This window comes from Salmo salar, chromosome 23, assembly GCF_965601325.2.
Source record: "Salmo salar chromosome 23, fSalSal1, whole genome shotgun sequence".
Lineage (NCBI taxonomy): Eukaryota > Metazoa > Chordata > Actinopteri > Salmoniformes > Salmonidae > Salmo > Salmo salar.
This window is the reverse complement of record NC_138313.1, coordinates 30,037,312-30,057,473: the sequence shown is the minus strand read 5'-3', so window position 1 is coordinate 30,057,473 and position 20,162 is coordinate 30,037,312. Positions and strand designations below refer to the sequence as shown.

Genomic DNA, 20,162 nt, shown 5'->3' with positions numbered 1-20,162 from the left:
CGAATGGTGCTTGTTTAATAAAGCTAGATCAAATCAAATTTTATTGGTCACATATACTGTATGTGTTTAGCAGATGTTATTGCGGGTGAAGCGAAATACTTGTGTTTCTAGCTCCAACAGTGCAGTAATTTCTAACAAGTAATATCTAACAATTTCACATCTACCCAATACACACAAATCTAAGGAATGGAATTAAAACTAAGATACAGTAGAATAGTATAGAATACAGTTGAAGTCGGAAGTTTACATACACTTAGGTTGGAGTCATTAACACTTGTTTTTCAACCACTCCACACATTTCTTGTTAACAAACTATAGTTTTGGCAAGTCGGTTAGGACGTCTACTTTGTGCATGACACAAGTCATTTTTCCAACAATTGTTTACAGACAGATTACTTCACTTAGAATTCACTGTATCACAATTCCAGTGGGTAAGAAGTTTACATACACTAAGTTGACTGTGCCTTTAAACAGCTAGGAAAATTCTAGAAAATTATGTCATGGCTTTAGACGTTTCTGATAGGCTAATTGACATAATTTGAGTCAATTGGAGGTGTACCTGTGGATGTATTTCAAGGGCTACCTTCAAACTCAGTGCCTCTTTGCTTGACATCATGGGAAAATCAAAAGACATCAGCCAAGACCTCAGAAAAAAATTGTTGACCTACACAAGTCTGGTTCATCCTTGCGAGCAATTTCCAAACGCCTGAAGGTACCACGTTCATCTGTACAAATAATAGTACGCAAGCCATCATACTGCTCAGGAAGGAGACGCATTCTGTCTTCTAGTGATGAACGTACTTTGGTGCGAAAAGTGCAAATCAATCCCAGAACAACAGCAAAGGACCTTGTGAAGATGCTAGAGGAAACAGGTACAGAAGTATCTATATCCACAGTAAAACGAGTCCTATATCGACAGAACCTGAAAGGCCGCTCAGCAAGGAAGAATGGTCGATGACTACGGTTTGCAACTTCACATGGGGACAAAGATCGTACTTTTTGGAGAAATGTCCTCTGGTCTGATGAATCAAAAATAGAACTGTTTGGCCATAATGACCATCGTTATGTTTGGAGGAAAAAGGGGGATGCTTGCAAGCTGAAGAACACCATCCCAACCATGAAGCATTGGGGTGGCAGCATCATGCTGTGGGGGTGCTTTGCTGCAGGAGGGACTGGTGCACTTCACAAAATAGATGGCATCATGAGGCAGGAAGGAAAATTATGTGGATATATTGAAGCAACATCTCAAGACATCAGTCAGGAAGTTGAAGCTTGGTCGCAAATGGGTCTTCCAAATGGACAATGACCCCAAGCATACCTCCAAAGTTGTGGCAAAATGGCTTAAGGACAACAAAGTCAAGGTATTGGAGTGGCCATCACAAAGCACTGACCTCAATCCCATAGAAAATGTGTGGGCAGAACTGAAAAAGTGTGTACGAGCAAGGAGGCCTACAAACCTGACTCAGTTACACCAGCTCTGTCAGGAGGAATGGGCCAAAATTCACCCAACTTATTGTGGGAAGCTTGCGGAAGGCTACCCGAAACGTTTGACCCAAGTTAAACAATTTGAAGGCAATGCTACCAAATACTAATTGAGTGTATGTAAACTTCTGACCCACTGGGAATGTGATGAGAGAAATAAAAGCTGAAATAAATAATTCTCTATACTATTATTCTGACATTTCACATTCTTAAAATAAAGTGGTGATCCTAACTGACCTAAGACAGGGAATATTTACTAGGATTAAATGTCAGGAATTGTGAAACTGAGTTTAAATGTATTTGGCTAAGGTGTATGTAAACTTCCAACTACAACTGTACATATGAGATGAGTAAGTCAAGATTTAAAAACATTATTAAAGTGACTAGTGTTCCTTTATTAAAGTGGCCAGTGATAGTATATGTATATAGGCAGCCTCTAATGTGCTAGCAATGGCTATTTAACAGTCTGCTGGCCTTGATAGAAGCTGTTTTTCAGTCTCTTGGTCCCAGCTTTGATGCACCTATACTGACCTCGCCTTCTGGATAGCGGGGTGAGCAGGCAGTGGCTCGGGTGGTTGTTGTCCTTGATTATCTTTTTGGCCTTCCTGTGACATCGGGTGCTGTAGGTGTCCTGGAGGGCAGGTAGTTTGCCCCCAATAATGCGTTGGGCAGACCGCACCACCCTCTGGAGAGCCCTGAGATTACGGGTGGTGCAGTTGCTGTACCAGGTGGTGATACAGCCTGACAGGATGCTCTCAATTGTGCATCTGTAAAAGTTTGAGTGTTTTAGGTGCCAAACCAAATTTCATCAGCCTCCTGAGGTTGAAGAGGCGCTGTTGTGTCTTAATAACCACACTGTCTGTGTTTGTGGACTATTTCAGTTTGTCAGTGATGTGTACGCCTAGGAACTTGAAGCTTTCTACCTTCTCCACTGTGGTCCCGTCAATGTGTATAGGGGGGTGGCTCCCTCTGCTTTTTCCTGAATCCACGATCATCTCCTTTTTTGTTGTTGACGTTGAGTGAGAGGTTATTGTCCTAACACTACAATCCCAGAGCCCTCACCTCCCTGTAGGCGGTCTCGTCATTATTGGTAATCAAGCCTACTACTGTTGTGTCATCTGCAAACTTGATGATTGAGTTGGAGGCGTTTTTTTAAATTTAAATTTTATTTGTTTCCTACCTTCAACACTTGGGGGATTTCCTTTTGTTTTCCGTGATTGTCTATAGACCCTGCCGCATACGTCTCGTGTCTGAGCCGTTGAATTTCGACTCCACTTTGTCTCTATACTGACTGTTTGCTTGCCTCGTGGAGAGAATAACTGCACTGTTTGTATTCTGCCATATTCCCAGTCACCTTGCCATGGTTAAATGCGGTGGTTCACGCTTTCAGTTTTGTGCGAATGCTGCCATCTATCCTCTAGACCACCTTTACTCCACACACAGAGATGCATACAAAGCTCTCCCCCGCCCTCCATTTGGCAAATCTGACCATAATTATATCCTCCTGATTCCTGCTTACAAGCAAAAACTAAAGCAGGAAGTACCAGTGACTCGCTCAATACGGAAGTGGTCAGATGACGCAGATGCTACGCTACAGGACTGTTTTGCTAGCACAGACTGGAATATGTTCCGGGATTCATCCAATGGCATTGAGTATATCACCTCAATCATCGGCTTCTTCAATAAGTGCATCGACGACATCATCCCCACAGTGACTGTATGTACATATCCCAACCGGAAGCCATGGATTACAGGAAACATCTGCATCGAGCTAAAGGCTAGAGCTGCTGCTTTCTTGGAGCGGGACACTAATCCGGACGCTTATAAGAAATCATGCTATGCCCTCAGACGATCCATCAAACAAGCAAAGCATCAATACAAGATTAAGATTGAATCCTACTACACCGGCTCTGAGATCTGGCAGTGTTTTGCCAGGACAACAACCTCTCCCATAATGTGAGCAAGACAAAGGAGCTGATCATGGACTACAGGAAAAGGCGGGCTGAACAGGCCCCATTAACATTGATGGAGCTGTAGTGGAGCGGGTCGAGAGTTTCAAGTTCCTTGGTGTCCACATCCCCAACGAACTATCATGGTCTAAACAAACCAAGACAGTCATGAAGAGGGTACGACAACACCTTTTCCCCCTCAGGAGACCAAAAAGATTTGGCATGGGTCCCCAGATCCTCAAGAAGTTCTACAGCTGCACCATTGAGAGCATCCTGACCAGTTGCATCACCACCTGGTATGGCAACTGCTCGGCATCTGACCGTAAGGCGCTACAGAGGGTAGTGCGTACAGCCCAGTACATCACTGAGGCCAAGCTTCCTGCAATCCAGGACCTATATACTAGGCGGTGTCAGAGGAAAGCCCCCAAAATTGTCAGAATCCAGTCACCCAAGTCAGACTGTTTTCTCTGCTACCACACTGCAAGTGGTACCGGAGCACCAAGTTTAGGACCAAAAGACTCCTTAACAGCTTCTACCACCAACCCATAAGACTGTTTAACAATTAATCAAATGGCCACTGGACTATTTACATTGACACCCCCCTTTGTTTTGTACACTGCTGCTACTTGCTGTTTATTATCTATGCATAGTTACTTCACCCCTACCTACATGTACAAATTACCTCGACTAACCTGTACCCCCGAACATACCCTGTATATAGCCTCATTTCTGTTATTTTATTGTTACTTTTTACTTTAGTTTATTTGGTAAATATAAAGTTTGATTTGATCCACGGTTTCTGGTTAGGGTAGATTTTAATAGTCACAGTGGATACAACATCTCCTATACACTTCCTGATAAACTCGGTCACCATATCAGTATATTTGTCAATATTTATATCTGAGCTACCAGGAACATATCCCAGTCCGCATGATCAAAACAATCTTGAAGCGTGGATTCCGATGGGTCAGACCAGCGTTGAATAGTCCTTACCACAGGTACTTCCTGGTTGAGTTTCTGCCTATAGAAAGAGAGGAGCAAATGGAGTTGTGGTCAGATTTGCCAAAAGGAGGGTGGGGGAGGGCCTTGTAGGCATCCCGGTAGTTGGAGTAGCAGTGGTTGAGTGTTTTAGTAGCGCAAGCACTAGTCGACGTGTTGATAGAACTTCGGTAGCCTTTTCCTCAAATTTGCTTTGTTAAAATCCCCAGCTACAATAAATGCAGTTTCAGGATATGTGGTTTCAAGTTTGCATAAAGTCCAGTGAAGTTCCTTGAGGCCCGTTGTGGTATCGGCTTGAGGGGGGATATACACAGCCGTGACTATAACCAAAGAAACTTCTCTTTGGAGAAATACGGTCGGCATTTGATTGTGAGGTATTCTAGGACGAGTGGCCTAAAAGACTTGAGTTCCTGTATGTTATCACAATTACACCATGAGTTGTTAATCATGAAACATACACCCCCGCCCTTCTTCTTCCCAGAGATATATTTATTCCTGTCTGCACGATGAACTGAGAACCCAACTGGCTGGACCAACTCAGACAGTATATCCCAAGAGAGCCATGTTTCCATGAAACAGAGTATGTTACAATCCCTGATGTCTCTCTGGAAAGAAACCCTCGCCCTGAGCTCATCAACTTTATTATCCAGAGACTGAACATTAGCGATTAATGTACTCGGAAGCGGTGGGTGGTGTGCGCGCCTCCTTAGTCGTACTAGATGACCACCCCGAGTACCTCTCCTCCGCTGGTGTTGTTTTGGGTCGGCCTCTGGAATCAGTTAAATTGCCCTGTGGGGTGCGAACAAAGGATCCGCTTTGGGAAAGTCGTATTCCTGGTCGTAATGCTGGTGAGTTATAGCTGCTCTGATATCCAATAGTTCTCCCGGCTGTATGCAATAACACCCAAAAAATTCTGGGCTAATAATGTCAGAAATAATACATAAAAAAACTAAATACTGCTAAGTTTCCTAAGCGCTAGAAGCAAGGCGGCCCTCTCTGTCGGCTCCATTTTATTCCAGTGGCGTGCACGGCTGAATCAATGTCTGCAGATCACATAATGATAGTATTCTACATAACATAACCAAATATAATTGCATATAGTATTACATTACTGTAACATATTTTTCTCAAATGTGGCCAAAACTCAACCGTTCACGGCTAAATACATAGGTAGGCTACACTATCTGCTCTAAAATTATTCTCATGGCGGCCACATTGCGTTTTTGGTCACAATCCCTTCTAACGTGTCCTGCACAGCCTTTGAGCATCATAGAGGGGAACAGAAAGTACATGTTCCAGAGAGTCTTAGCTTTCAGGAATTGGGTTATAAAATAAATTCACTAGGCCACATTGGCTTCAGAAACCTCTCCATTGGTACCGCTAGCTTCTGTTCTCCTCTACTTTTTCTAGCTGGGTAAGTACCAGGATGTTGTCTTTGGTTTTGAATCTGAATTTAGAGAACTGAATTTAAAAACTGAATCTGAATATATATATATATATATATTCTTCTCGAAGTTGAATCTATGTAACTTTAGTCACCTTGAAATGATAGATTGTTAATTTAATACACAGAATATGAATACAATTTATACCATATTTCAACTCAACATATAAATATTGTTACATTGAAATTACATTGCAATTTAATTAAGTTTCACATCAGGATATAAGTTAAATTGATGAATGCAGTGATTCAATTATTGAACTCAAATGCAATGTCTTATAATACAAATTAAAATGGAATGGAATTCAAAGAATTTTGGGACTGAAATCACTCTATTCAAATACTACAATGGCGAAGCGAATTGTTGGATTTGTCAAAGTAATTTACATTTAACAAGAATCCCTAGTATACTTGTATAAATATACAACATAAAGAGAGTAACAGATAATTCAAATATGTGATATGCATGCTCTCAAATAATTTGGTGAGATTTTTAAGCTCTTTTTCTGCCTGCTAATTACAGTTTCCGTAGTGTAGTGGTTATCACGTTCGCCTCACACGCGAAAGGTCCCCGGTTCGAAACCGGGCGGAAACATATTTTGACTGAAAATGAATAACGGAGTGGTTGCGGATCCTACTTTTCTCTGACCTATTTTTCTCTGCAGTAAAGATCCCAAAGCAGCTGTGCATGTGCGGATCACGTTAATTGTATGCAGTACTTTAAGCACAGTCTCTGGTCTACTCTTAGAGAACAGGCTACTCTGGCGAATGATGCTTGTATAATAACGTTAGATCAAAGCTGAGTCAATGTCTGCAATATCACACAATGATAGTATTCTACATAACTGAATATAATAGCATATAGTATTACGTTACTGTTAGACACCCCCCCCCACACATTTTTTTCTCGTTGCCAAACTTAACCGTGCATGCCACTAGGAAAAATACATAGGTAGGCTGCACCATCTGGTGTAAAAGGATTCTTATGGCGGCCAAAATTACGTTTGTTTTGTCACACTCGATTCTAACGTGTCCTGTGCGGCCTTTGAGAATCATAGAGGGGAACAGAAAGTACATGTCCCAGAGAGTCTTAGCTTTCTTGAATTGGGTTATAATCGCTCACAGCCAAAACGGTTCCAAAAGTCCAACATTTCTAGGAAGAAAGTTCATGAAATAGCCCACATTGGCTTCCCACATTGTTTACCACAGAGAGCGTTTGATTCTATCTGTTCTCCTCTACCTTTTCTGGCTGGCAAAGTATCAGGATGTTGTCTTTGGTTTTGAATTTAGAGAACTGAGTTTGAAAACTGAATCTGAATATATTTGAGAAGTTGAATCTACGGAACTTTAGTCAACTTGAAATGATAGTTTGTAAACTTGATATACATAAAATGAATGCTATATATATTACCATATATATTTAAACTCCATATATAAATATTATTACATAGAAATTATATTTCCATTTAATTCAGTTTCAAATCATGATATAAAAGTTACATTTATGAATTCAATGATTCAATTACGAATTCAAAAAATATTGAATTCAAATTCAATGTCTTATAATACGAATACAAATTATGGAATTCCAATACAATTTCTGTTGGCACTGAAATCACTCCATTCAACTACTGCAATGGCAAATTTACATTTAACAGTAATCCCTAGTATACATACAGTACCAGTCAAAAGTTTTGACACATCTACTCATTCCAGGGTTTGTCTTTATTTTCACTATTTTCTACATTGTAGAATAATAGTGAAGACATCCAAACTATAAAATAACACATATGGAATCATCTAGTAACCAAAAAAGTGTTAAACAAATCAAAATATATTTGATATTCTTCAAAGTAGCCACCCTTTGCCTTGATGACAGCTTTGCACACTCTTGGCATTCTCTACAACCAGCTTCATGAGGTAGTCATCTGGAATGGAGGATGTTTTGCATTTGGAGAACGTTGCGTTTGACATTTTAATGCATAAAAGACAACATAAAAAACTATTGAAGATTACGTTGTGGTTTAATTGAATGAAATCAGGCATATTTATGAGTGTTATAGCACGATTTGAAATGCATGTATGTTATTAATAAAGAAAACATTAAAGCAACTCATAGAGAAAATTACTTTGAGGTTGACTTTAATGAAATCAAAGCCATAGTTATGATAATGTTGGATCACAATCCTTTGTACAACAAACTTATTCACACAATAATTATAGAAATTGGTTTATAATACAAGACATATTCACCGTGATTAGTATAAAATGTTGGTCTTTGTGCAACATTTACACAAAGTAGCCCTAAAAAAATAATACAGTGCATTCGGAAAGTATTCAGACCCCTTGACTTTTTCCACATTTTGTTAGGTTACAGCCTTATTCTAAAATTGTACCTGTGAAATAAATACAAATCAAACGAGTCCAAACCACTTCCATCAATGGAAATAGATTTTCAGCTCTTTATTTATTTGTGTGTGTCTGTAGTCACACCCCCTTTTCCACCATCCATCTTTACTTTTCAGTCTCATAAAATGCAGACTGTTTGAGCTCCTGCCAATGCCCTGTGCCAGGTACAGGGAGAACACTAGATATTTTCCTGCCACTCATGGAAAGCTGGTATGTGTGTGTGAGGGCTGTTGGGGCCTTGTTTCAGCTGCTGGTAGCAGCAGCTGTATAGATGGCCGGAAGGATGCTGCTCAGAGGATTTTCTTTCCTCAGTTTGCTCCTTCCTCACTGCCTACCACTGCTTTGAGGCCTCCAGCCCCCATTGAAAGAAGGCAGCGGCAGCAAAATCCTCAAATGGAATCCTTGAATTGATGAGGCTTTCTGCTGTGTAAGTGCAGGTGGCAGGGGACGTGACTGTGACACTAACCGTTTCACTCTGCAGTAACATAATGCCACAGCTGTGTGTCTCTAAGAGCTTCTCTGGGCTGGTGTTAAGAGTAAAGCAGATCCACCCACTTCAGGATCTCTTCCTCCCTGTGGTGCTTGGCCAGTAGGACATCACTGGCAGCTCTAATGGGCTCTGTCCATCAGCCATGATCCAAGATGAAGAGGCAACCTCATCTCTTGTTGGACCCAGTGGAGAAGCTGTCAAGGGCAGTGGTGGTGTGGCTGGCAGAGGTGTGCTTGGCCAATCTGAAAGAGAGGCACAATATTATTTTAATGACAAAGCCTTTACTATAGACTAACCTTAATCAAGTGTGTGTTTGTGTGTGAGACAAAACAAGTTACTGCCTGCACACATAAGTATGTGTGTGATACAGTATAATTTGAATGACCTGTATCCAGCAGGTACTCTTCAGAGCAATCCTATTTTGTTGTGGCAGAAGCTGGTGTCAAAGGGGAGTGAGACAGGACAGCCTGTAGGGAGGACCACTGTTAGTGCTGGGCCTGCGCTGCTGGGGCTGGATCGGTCTCAGCAGAGAAGAGAGCATGCATGTCGTTCCTCTCCTGAAATAGATGCTCAATTACCTTAGTTTAGCCTTATGATTATTTTAATTTATGTGAGTGAGTGTGTGTGTGTGTGATTGAGAGGCGGAGCGTGAACTGGGAACTGTGATCATGTCGCTGTGCTGTTTCTTTTTTGTTGTATTCTAAATGCACAATATTAGCTTTTCCCGACTGCTCAGTTTACTCGCCCTGGCAATCACTGATGTGTGTGTGTGTGTGTGTGTGTGTGTTCATATGACACAGAAGTTTGTCAAGCTGACCGAGTCCTTGTAGTAGGAAATTCAGCAATAAGCTTTGGCATCAACTACTATCAACAGTGTAGAGTAAAAAGGGTATCAATCATTCAGATCTGTATTAACATAGGCTTAAACATGTGAAGTTACAAAACCTCAAGGACTTAGTCATCGCTCGAGTTTAACAACAGATGTAGGTTACATTGCAAGTACAGTGCCTAAGAAAAGTGTTGAGACCCCTTGACTTTTTCCATATTTTGTTAGGTTACAGCCTTATTCTAAAATTGATTATCAATCTACACACACTACTCCATAATGACAAAGCAAAAACAGGTTTTTAGAAAATGTTACAATTACATAAGTGTTCAGAGCCTTTACTCAGTACTTTGTTGAAGCACCTTTTGAAGGGATTACAGCCTAGAGTCTTCTTGGGTGTGACGCTGTAAACTTGGCACACCTGTATTTGGGGAGTTTCTCCCATTCTTCTCTGCAGATCATCTCAAGCTCTGTCAGGTTGGATGGGGAGCGTTTTTTCAGGTCTCTCCAGCAATGTTCGATCAGGTTTGAGTCCAGGCTCTGGCTGGGCCACTCAAGGACATTCAAGCTTTAACTTCCTGACTGATGTCTTGAGATGTTGCTTCAATATATCCACATAATTTTCCATCCTCATGATGCCATCTATTTTGTGAAGTGCACCAGTCCCTCCTGCAGCAAAGCACCCCCACAACATGATGCTGCCACCCCCGTGCTTCACGGTTGGGATGGTGTTCTTCAGCTTGCAAGACTCCCCCTTTTTCCTCCAAACATAATGATGGTCATTAAGGCCTAACAGTTCTATTTTTTTTCAGACCAGAGGACATTCCTCCAAAAAGTACGATCTTTGTCCCCATGCACAGTTGCAAACCGTAGTCTGGCTTTTTTATGGCGGTTTTGGAGCAGTGGCTTCTTCCTTGCTGAGCGGCCTTTCAGGTTATGTCAATATAGGACTCGTTTTACTGTGGATATAGATACTTTTGTACCTGTTTCCTCCAGCATCTTCACAAGGTCCTTTGCTGTGGCTCTGGGATTGATTGGCACTTTTTGCACCAAAGCACATTCATCTCTAGGAGACAGAACACGTCTCCTTGCTGAGCGGTATGACGGCTGCGTGGTCCCATGGTGTTTATACTTGCATAATACTGTTTGTAGAGATGAACGTGGTACCTTCAGGCATTTGGAAATTGCTCCCAAGGATGAACCAGAATTGCGGAGGTCTACCATTTTTTTTCTGAGGTCTTAGGTGATTTCTTTTGATTTTCCCATGATGTCAAGCAAAGAGGCACTGAGTTTGAAGGTAGGCCTTGAAATACATCCACAGGTACACCTCCAATTGACTCAAATGATGTCAATTAGACATTTTTACATTTACATTTTAGTCATTTAGCAGACGCTCTTATCCAGAGCGACTTACAGTAGTGAATGCATACATTTCATACATTTTTTTTTTTCTTCTGTGCTGGCCCCCCGTGGGAATCGAACCCACAACCCTGGTGTTGCAAACACCATGCTCTACCAACTGAGCTACAGGGAAGGCTATTAGCCTATCAGAAGCTTCTAAAGCCATGACATGATTTTCTGGAATTTTCCGAGCTGTTTAAAGGCACAGTCAACTTAGTGTATGTAAACCTCTGACCCACTGGAATTGTGATACAGTCAATTATAAGTGAAATAATCTGTCTGTAAACAATTGTTGGAAAGATTACTTGTGTCATGCATAAAGTAAACGTCCTAACCGACTTGCCAAAACTATACATTTTTTACATTTTAGTTATTTAGCAGACGCTCTTATCCAGAGCGACTTACAGTAGTGAATGCATACATTTCATACAATTTCATACATTTTTTTCTGTGCTGGCCCCCCGTGGGAAGTAGTATAGTTTGTTAACAAGAAATTTGTGGAGTTGTTGAAAAGGAGTTTTAATGACTCCAACCTAAGTGTATGTAAACTTCCGACTTCAAATGTATGTGAGAATGCTATTCATTGACTACAGCTCAGCGTTCAACACCATAGTGCCCTCAAAGCTCATCACTAAGCTAAGGACCCTGGGACTAAACACCTCCCTCTGCTACTGCATCCTGGACTTCCTGACAGGCCGCCCCCCAGGAGGTAAGGGTAGGTAACAACACATCCACCATGCTGATCCTCAACACGGGAACCCCTCAGGGGTGCGTGCTCAGTCCCATCCTGTACTCCCTGTTCACTCATGACTGCATGGCCAGGCACGACTCCAACACCATCATCAAGTTTGCCGATGACACAACAGTGGTAGGCCTGATCACCGACAACGATGAGACAGCCTATAGGGAGGAGGTCAGAGACCTGGCCGTATGGTGCCAGGACAACAACCTCTCCCTCCACGTGACCAAGACAAAGGAGATGATTGTGGACTACAGGAAAAGGAGGACTGAGCATGCCCTCATTCTCATCAACGGGGCTGTAGTGGAGCAGGTTGAGAGCTTCAAGTTCCTTGATGTCCATGTCACCAACAAACTATCATGGTCTAAGCACACCATGACAGTCATGAAGAGGGCACGACAAAATCTATTCCCCCTCAAGAGACTGAAAAGATTTGGCATGGGTCCTCAGATCTTCAAAAGGTTCTACAGCTGAACCATCGAGAACATCCTGACTGGTTGCATCACAGCCTGGTAAGGCAACTGCTCGGCCTCCGATCGCAAGGCACTACAGAGGGTAGAGCGTATGGCCCAGTACATCACTGGGGCCAAGCTTCCTGTCATCCAGGACCTCTATACCAGGCGATGTCAGAGGAAGGCCCTAAAATTTGTAAAAGATTCCAGCCACCCTAGTCATATACTGTTCTCTCTGCTACCGCACGGGAAGTGGTACCTGAGCGCCAAGTCTAGGTCCAAAATGAGTTGGCAAACAAACTGAAAGGATGCATACTGCCAGTGTGTGCATACTACCAGTTAGAGTGTGTTGTTTGAACAGGTATAAAGCCAAGGTTGATGATTTACCACCACCTACAGTTATGGAATGTTTGCTCAAGAGAATAATTAATTGGCTTATCCCTCCTGATGACCTGGATGGAATCATGTGGGCCTTCCTATGAGTTGACTACTTTAAAATGGTGAAAGAGCTATGTCCGACAAGCACGTGAATGTGGCAATAGATGACGGATTCTCACTATGAAAGTGCAGTGTAATTTATTAATTTAAAAAAACACTTTCACTATTGATTTGTCACCATTTACCGGGATGGATGTTTTGCATATGTGTAATTGGTTATTATCATGGCCATGAGAGTATCGGGTATAGTAAAACATGAGGATTACCCAGTTGGTTAGAGAGTGTGCTAATAAGGCCAAGGTCGTTAGATCCCTGTACTGGTCAACATGGTTTTATTTTATATAAGAGTATGTTAGTAATTGTCAATCTTTAAAAAAAGTATATTGTCTGGTGTTAAATGGATCACACGAAATTAATAACGTATTAATATGCGAGGTATTTTGCTTAAAATCGTGATTTCAAAGGACATGTCCTACCTGCTAAGTCTGTGCCATTCAGGTCTCCATAGTGTCAGATCTATCATGCCAGATTTCGTTCAGAGGCTGATCAGTAAGTAATCAGAGGACTTAGCAACCGCTTAGATTTAGCAAACTAATGTTAGTAGCTAGTGAAGCTAGACGAATTTGAGGGCACATCTTTTGCTTGCGTAGAACATTGTTAGTAGGGTAGTAATTTAGCAATCGGGTGATACATATAACGTTAGCTAAGATAGCTAGCCTAACGTTGACGTTACATAGTTAGTAACGTTAGCTGGCTAACTTAGCATAGCAATCCACATCCATGCAATGGCAGGAAACGTGAAAGACAAGGAGGCTTATCAAAGACTGAACTTCCTGTATCAGGTACGTTTTCTTGATTTCTAGTAATCAAGCTATACCTTTGGCTAGATAACTGATATTCTCAGAATGCTTTAACATGACATTGATTTCTTGCAGGCTGCACACTGTTTTGTCTCAAACCCCTGAGAATGTGGAGTTAGCTCGTTTTTACTGCTTCACTCAGAAGACAATCGCAAAACGTTTGGTACTGAGACAGTGAGTAACATACACTAACAATATTATATAACGTTAAACTCTTGTCAGAAAACATATGGTGTTACATTTGCATCAATAAAGGTTGTAACTTTCATGTCATGTTAAGAATACATGACAGAAACAAGTTTGAAACATGTCTGCTAAAATGATGACAACTAGGGCATGACTAGAATGTTATTAATGTCTTTATAGAGACCCCTCCGTGAAAAGAACATTATGTAAGAAGTGCTGCTCTTTGCTAGTCCTAGGAGTAACTGCCACAGCCAGACAGAGAAGTAAGTTTATTCATGCAAGACTAAGTCACTTTGTATATGCTACATGATATATATATATATATATATATATATATATATGACAGCCACCTAATCAAAGCCAACACTTTGTTGCAGGCTATTTAATTGTCATTCTAGTCCTTCTCAATACAAACACAGATGAAAACGGATGAGTTGTGGTTGTATCCGTAATGACTACAGACCCGTAGCACTCATGTCTGTAGCCATGTAGTGCTTTGAAAGGCTGGTCATGGCTCACATCAACACCATTATCCCAGAAACCCTAGACCCGCTCCAATTTGCATACAGCCCTAACAGATCCACAGATGATGCAATTTCTATTGCACTCCACACTGCCCTTTCCCACTTGCACAAAAGGAACACTTATGTGAGAATGCTATTCATTGACTATAGCTCAGCGTTCAACACCATAGTGCCCTCAAAGCTCATCAATAAGCTAAGGACCCTGGGACTAAACACCTCCCTCTGCAACTGGATCCTGGACTTCCTGACTGGCTGTCTCCAGGTGGTAAGGGCAGGTAACAACACATCTGCCACACAGATCCTCAACATGGGGGCCCCTCAGGTGTGTGTGCTCAGTCCCCTCCTGTACTCCCTGTTCACTCATGACTGCACGACCAGGCACGACTCCAACACCATCATTAAGTTTGTCGATGACACAACAGTGGTAGGCCTGATCACCGACAACAATGAGACAGCCTATAGGGTTGGAGGTCAGAGAACTGTCAGTGTGGTGCCAGGCCAACAACCTCTCGATCAATGTGAGCAAGACAAAGAAACTGATCGGGGACTACAGGAAAAGGAGGACCGAGAACGCCCCCATTCTCATCAACAGGGCTGTAGTGGAGCAGATTGAGAGCTTCAAGTTCCTTGGTTTCCACATCACCAACAAACTAACATGGTCCAAGCACACCAAGACAGTCGTGAAGAGGGCACGACAAAACCTATTCCCCCTTAGGATACTAAAAAGATTTGGCATGGATCCTCAAAAGGTTCTACAGCTGCACCATCAAGAGCATCCTGACTGGTTGCATCACTGCCTGGTATGGCAACTGCTCGGCCTCCGACCGCAAGGCACTACAGAGGGTAGTGCGTACGGCCCAGTACATCACTGGGGCCAAGCTTCCTGCCATCCAGGACTTCTACACCAGGTGGTGTCAGAGGAAGGCCCTAAAACTTGTCAAAGACTCCAGCCAACCTAGTCATAGACTGTTCTCTCTGCTACCGCACGGCAATCGGTACCGGAGCGCAAAGTCTAGGTCCAAGAAGCTTCTAAACAGCTTCTACCCCCAAGCCATAAGACTCCTGAACATCTAATCAAATGGCTACCCATACATTTTCATGCCCCCCCCCCCCCCTTTATGCCGCTGCTACTCTATTATCTATGCATTGTCACTTTATTAACTCTACCTACATGTACATATTACCTTGACTAACCGGTGACTTTGTACTGGTACCCCTGTATATAGTCTCGCTATTGTTATTTTACTGCTGCTCTTTAATTACTAGTTCATTTTATATCTTATTCATATTTTTAAACTGCATTGTTGGTTAGGGGCTTGTAAGTAAGCATTTCAATGTAAGGTCTACACCTGTTGTATTCGGCACATGTGACTAATACGATTTGATCTAGCACTTGGAGACATATGTATCATCCTCATGAGATTTTGAAAGTACTGAGTGGAAGTCCAATGTCTATACATAAGTGACATATTGTATTGTGGAGTAACTCAAGCTTTTTTCTCTCAAGGGACTAAGCACAGAAACCGTATGACTGTGCTGCGATGTCTTCGCTGTGGGCAGAACAAGAGGTTCCTAAACAATCCGGAGCATCGCCTGTGGGTGGACCAGCCTGAGGCTCAGCTGGAGAACCAATCACAGCCAGGTGATTTTTTTTTTACCCTTGAACAACTCCACTACATTGCAGTTATGTATCATTTTGGGGGGACAACTAAGTACCGTCATGTACACTCTCCTACATATTCTTTTGGACAGTGAAGCTAAAACTTTTAATTTTGCGCTATACTTTGAGATCAAATGTGTTACGAGGTGACAGCAAAGAATGTCACTTTTATTTGAGGGTATTTTCATACAGATCTGCTTTACTGTTTAGAAAGCACCATTTCTCTAGTCCCCCCATTTGAAAGTGTCATAAGTATTTGGACAAATTCACTTAGTGTATTAAATGTAGTATTTGGTCCCATTTTCATAGCATGCAATGGCTACATCAAGCTTGTGACTACAAACGTGTTGGATGCATTTGTAGTTTGTTTTGGTTGTGTTTCAGATTATGTTGTGCCCAATAGAAATGTAAGATAATTAATGTATTGTCACTTTGATTCTAAATAAGCTGTATTATGTTTCTGAACACCTCTACATTAATGTGGATGCTACCATGATTATGCATAATCATGAATGAATCGTGAATAATGATGAGCGAGAAAGTTTGAGGCATAAGTATCATACCCCCCCAAAAATGCTAACCTACCCTGTTATTGTGAGAGGTTAGCATGTTTTGGGGGCATGATCTTTGTGCATCTGTAACTTTAGCTATGTGGGGAAAGACTCTGGAGGAATCGGGAGCTTAGGCTGTCATTTCAGACGCTGGTGTATTAAAATTCAGCCTCACATGTAACATTTTAATCTGAAACGTTTTATGTTTCTTTATGCCACTTTTCATCCATCTCAGAGGGAGGCCATGGTGTTTAACCTTTGTCCTTTCTGTTTTGCAGAACAAGGTCCCTCCACTAAAGAGTTGAAGGAGAAAGCAGATGGACCCATATCGCAGAAATCCTCCACAAGGCCTTCCTCTACCCAGCACCAGGTGCCTCCATCCAAGCCCAAAACCGGAGCCCTGTGGCCTCAGTAGCCCATTCACAACTGGACATAGCTGCTTTGTGTGGCATTGACATATATTTTCAACTATATCATAAATGTTTGAATATGAGAATGTATTTTTTTGTCAGTGACAACCCGTTACATCAGTGGTATGATGTAACAGGTTGTCATTGTAATGGGAGAGGTTGAGGTTGGTTAAAAATACATTTGATGTTAAGTCTACCTCAACTTGCTCACAATGTACAGGAAGTTCAGGAACGACAACCAATGTTAAATGTTTTTTTTCATAAACATTTATTTTTAATTGATTTATTACTTCTGTAAGAACACAGGCGATACATGAGTTGTAACTTACTTGTTCTATCATAAATGTACAGATGTTCTACAGCCCACACCTTTTTTGTCAGTAACTTAAGGAGAGAATTGGCTGTTGAATATAATGCTCAGTGCATAATGAAATATATTCTCCCAATAGGAACAAAATTGAGTAGTGTTTCCTAATACACTCATATGTCCTATATTGCCTCAGCTGAGGTGGATGATGTCTTTCTTTCACTTTTTCTTTTTATCTCCGTCCCCCTTTGGCACCTGTACGTGAGTCTTCTGGGAATACAGCAGATTCTTTGCAAAAATCCTGGGGATGTGACCCATGTACAGGAGAAGGGCCAGGGTCATTCCTGTTAAGAGGATATCTGCATTACCAGCTTGATAAGCAGTTATGCCTCATTGTTATGCATAAAGCCAGTTTCACACATTACCTTTGGCTATTACATTTTGTCTATTGGTATACTTTTATTAGGGGTTTGTATATAATGAACAATTTCTGATTTGACTTACCAATAATGGGCCCAAGGCAGTAGACCACTGAGTACTCCATAAAGGTAAACCCAGGACAGTAGAAGGTAAGACCATAAGCCAGGGAAGGGTTCAGGAAAGCTGAGGTATAACCACTGGCTGACATGCATAGAAAGATGAGTTATCGGAACATGATGCAGAAATAGATTTTGCTCTGACAAACAAATATAACATAAAGAAAACAGCATATAGGCCTATGCAACTTTAATGATTATCTCTACTGAAATATCTCTATGTTTGAGGCACGATGGTTGTCATCATGGGCTACTTACCTGCATGGGAGAGAAGGGTGAGCACAGCTGCAAAGAAAGGCACCCGAATCAGCGCAGAGCGACATCTCAGGCTGAGGTATATCAGATAAAAGATGAATGCGCACACACACTCAGAATAGACCCCCTGCACCAGGGAGACACGCAGGGCTGTGCTGCACTCCCTTAATATCAGGTTCTTAATTATGTGCATGTCATTGAGCTCCATTGCCCAGTAGTAGCCAGCTACAATCAGGGCCAGGTGTGCCCCCAGGAACTGAGCAGCCAAAGCCAGCAGAGTGTGCAGAGTAGGGGTCTCCAGCAGCAGGAAATTCATCAGAGTCAGGGAGGGGTTTCCAGTGGCTCCAGCACATATCACACCATGGGTCAGCAGCACCACAAACCGTATGGTTAGAGTAACGTCTGATCCCAGTCCCCCTGCCCACTCGCCAATCTCTATAATGGTCTGCACCTCCAGCCAGCATGCCACCAGCACAAATGAGGTTGTGAACTCTGCTGCAAAGCTCAAACAAGGCCATTTTCTGAAAATGACTCTAAAGGCTGCACCAAACGCCACAACAGCAAGAAAGTAACCAAGGGAGACATCAAGTTCAGACATAGTTAGGTTCACAGATACTAGCTACTACACCTCGCTGGTTCTTCTCACACAGTGTATGACTTGTTGCACAGTTTGCTGTCTGTGTGACTGTGACAACGTGGAGAAGTGTTTTTCTCAACACAGAAACACTGGCTTTTCATCCCACACCACCTGCCAAAATACACACTGCCCTTTTCGAGGTCAATTCAGGAAAGTTGCTTTGCCCCAGGGATAAGGGCAAATGACTTCTGTAACTTACAACAAAGATATAGTTTATTGACACTGAGGGAAATGTCTGTTAAACCTTAATAATGCTTGTGTACTAAGATATCCTTCAAGCCTAGACATTGAGATTGTTAAAGAGTAACTCATATAACATAGGTGTGTGTGCGCATTGATATAGGCCTGTTCAAACTGTTCTGTGTGTGTAGAATGAACCCATCATGTCTGGGCACTCAGCCGAGAATATGACAGAAACTGACTGGTTCCTCTTGATCCTGGACAGAGTAAAGGTTATATCCTGCACACCAGTAACAGAGCTATTGTTCTGTTTTGGAGCCTGTTTCTGGGGAAAGATTGTGGTGGAGAAATCAGAATTAGCTAAGGAACACAGATAATTAAGATGTCTTATCTGCAGAATATGCTTACATGATTGAGCTGTTGAAACTGTTGTTATTAGAATGTCTCCTTTCGGACTCTGGTATTGGCAGCTGCACTTGCTCCCTCATGGGCCTCAGTCACCTTGGGTCCAGAGAGGGGAGAAGTCAGCCTTATCTATCACGTCCCTGTTGCTATACAGAATATCAGCAAAGAGTATGGCAAAGGAGGTCAGAAGGAAACATTGTTTCCATATGTGAACTGTGTGTCTTTATTGCATACCATGTGAAGGGATGGCGTGAGTAATGGGGAACCAATCACTTGTCTCCACAGTGTCTGTGTCAGTCACCTCCAACGGGGAGATAGTTTCCAAATTGAACTAGGGGAGGTCTGGCACGGGATGTGTGGGGTTAGTGTTTGGAACCATTGTATGTCATATCTGAAGTTGCACCTATCCTGAGATAGTATTTAACCCAGAAGCTAACTCCACTCTGTGGGCTCTCACTCCACCACCTGCGGCGGTGGGGCGACCAGTCTCCTTGTTGTAACAAGTCTTTTAATAAAAGTAATACCTTGAATGATTATTCATTTTGCCTCTCCTCATTATTGATCAACGGTAGAATTTCCACCACAACACCAAGAAAAAAAAGTAATATTACCTGGTCTGATCTCTCTGAAGAACATACACTGAACAAAAATACGAATGCAACATGTAAGTAAAGTGTTGGTCCTTGTTTCATGTGCTGAAATAAAAGATCCCAGAAACTTCCCAAATGCAATTTCTCTCAAATTTTGTGCAGAAATTTGTATACATCCCTGTTAGTGAGCATTTCTCCTTTGCCAAGATAATCCATCCACCTGACAGGTGTGGCATATCAAGAAGCTGATTTAACAGCATGATCATTACACAGGTGCACCTTGTGCTGAGGACAATAAAAAGCCATTCTAAAATGTGCCGTTTTGTCACAACACAATGCCACTTATGTCTCAAGTTTTGAGGGAGTGTGAAATTGGCATGCTGAGTGCAGGAATATCCACAAGAGCTGTTGCCAGATAATTGAATGTTTATT

The 20,162-nt window shown here is 42.0% G+C and overlaps 1 protein-coding gene, 1 long non-coding RNA gene, 1 other non-coding gene and 1 pseudogene across 4 annotated transcripts; 2 read left to right on the top strand and 2 right to left on the bottom strand.

Annotated features, from left to right (window-relative positions):
* The first annotated feature begins 6,396 nt into the window (after positions 1-6,396).
* Positions 6,397-6,469, top strand: trnav-cac (transfer RNA valine (anticodon CAC)). Its single transcript has one exon. It is a non-coding gene; the product is annotated as a tRNA-Val (tRNA).
* A 1,410-nt stretch (positions 6,470-7,879) lies between these two features.
* Positions 7,880-13,377, bottom strand: LOC106584353 (uncharacterized). Its single transcript, XR_001323730.3, has 3 exons — positions 13,106-13,377; positions 9,159-9,330; positions 7,880-9,015 (listed from the first exon to the last, which is right to left on the bottom strand). It is a non-coding gene; the product is annotated as an uncharacterized LOC106584353 (long non-coding RNA).
* Positions 13,123-17,551, top strand: LOC106584352 (ribonuclease P protein subunit p21-like; annotated as a pseudogene). The gene is made up of 5 exons (XR_014382311.1): positions 13,123-13,471; positions 13,565-13,663; positions 13,856-13,938; positions 15,707-15,841; positions 16,689-17,551. The product of XR_014382311.1 is annotated as a ribonuclease P protein subunit p21-like (transcript).
* Positions 16,959-18,797, bottom strand: LOC106584351 (aquaporin-12). The gene is made up of 3 exons (XM_014169566.3): positions 17,922-18,797; positions 17,632-17,748; positions 16,959-17,471 (listed from the first exon to the last, which is right to left on the bottom strand). The coding sequence occupies exons 1-3, from the start codon at positions 18,514-18,516 to the stop codon at positions 17,347-17,349; spliced, it is 837 nt and encodes a 278-aa protein (XP_014025041.1). The 5' UTR covers positions 18,517-18,797; the 3' UTR covers positions 16,959-17,346.
* Between the last annotated feature and the right edge of the window lie 1,365 nt (positions 18,798-20,162).

Bases quoted from the DNA above. Each gene is read 5' to 3' on its own strand.
- LOC106584351 (XM_014169566.3), bottom strand. From the start codon at position 18,516: ATGTCTGAACTTGATGTCTCCCTTGGTTACTTTCTTGCTGTTGTGGCG. The intron at 17,749-17,921 runs GTAAGTAGCCCA...TATGCATGTCAG, and splicing joins CACCCTTCTCTCCCATGCAG to CCAGTGGTTATACCTCAGCT. The intron at 17,472-17,631 runs GTAAGTCAAATC...TCCTCTTAACAG, and splicing joins CTGCCTTGGGCCCATTATTG to GAATGACCCTGGCCCTTCTC.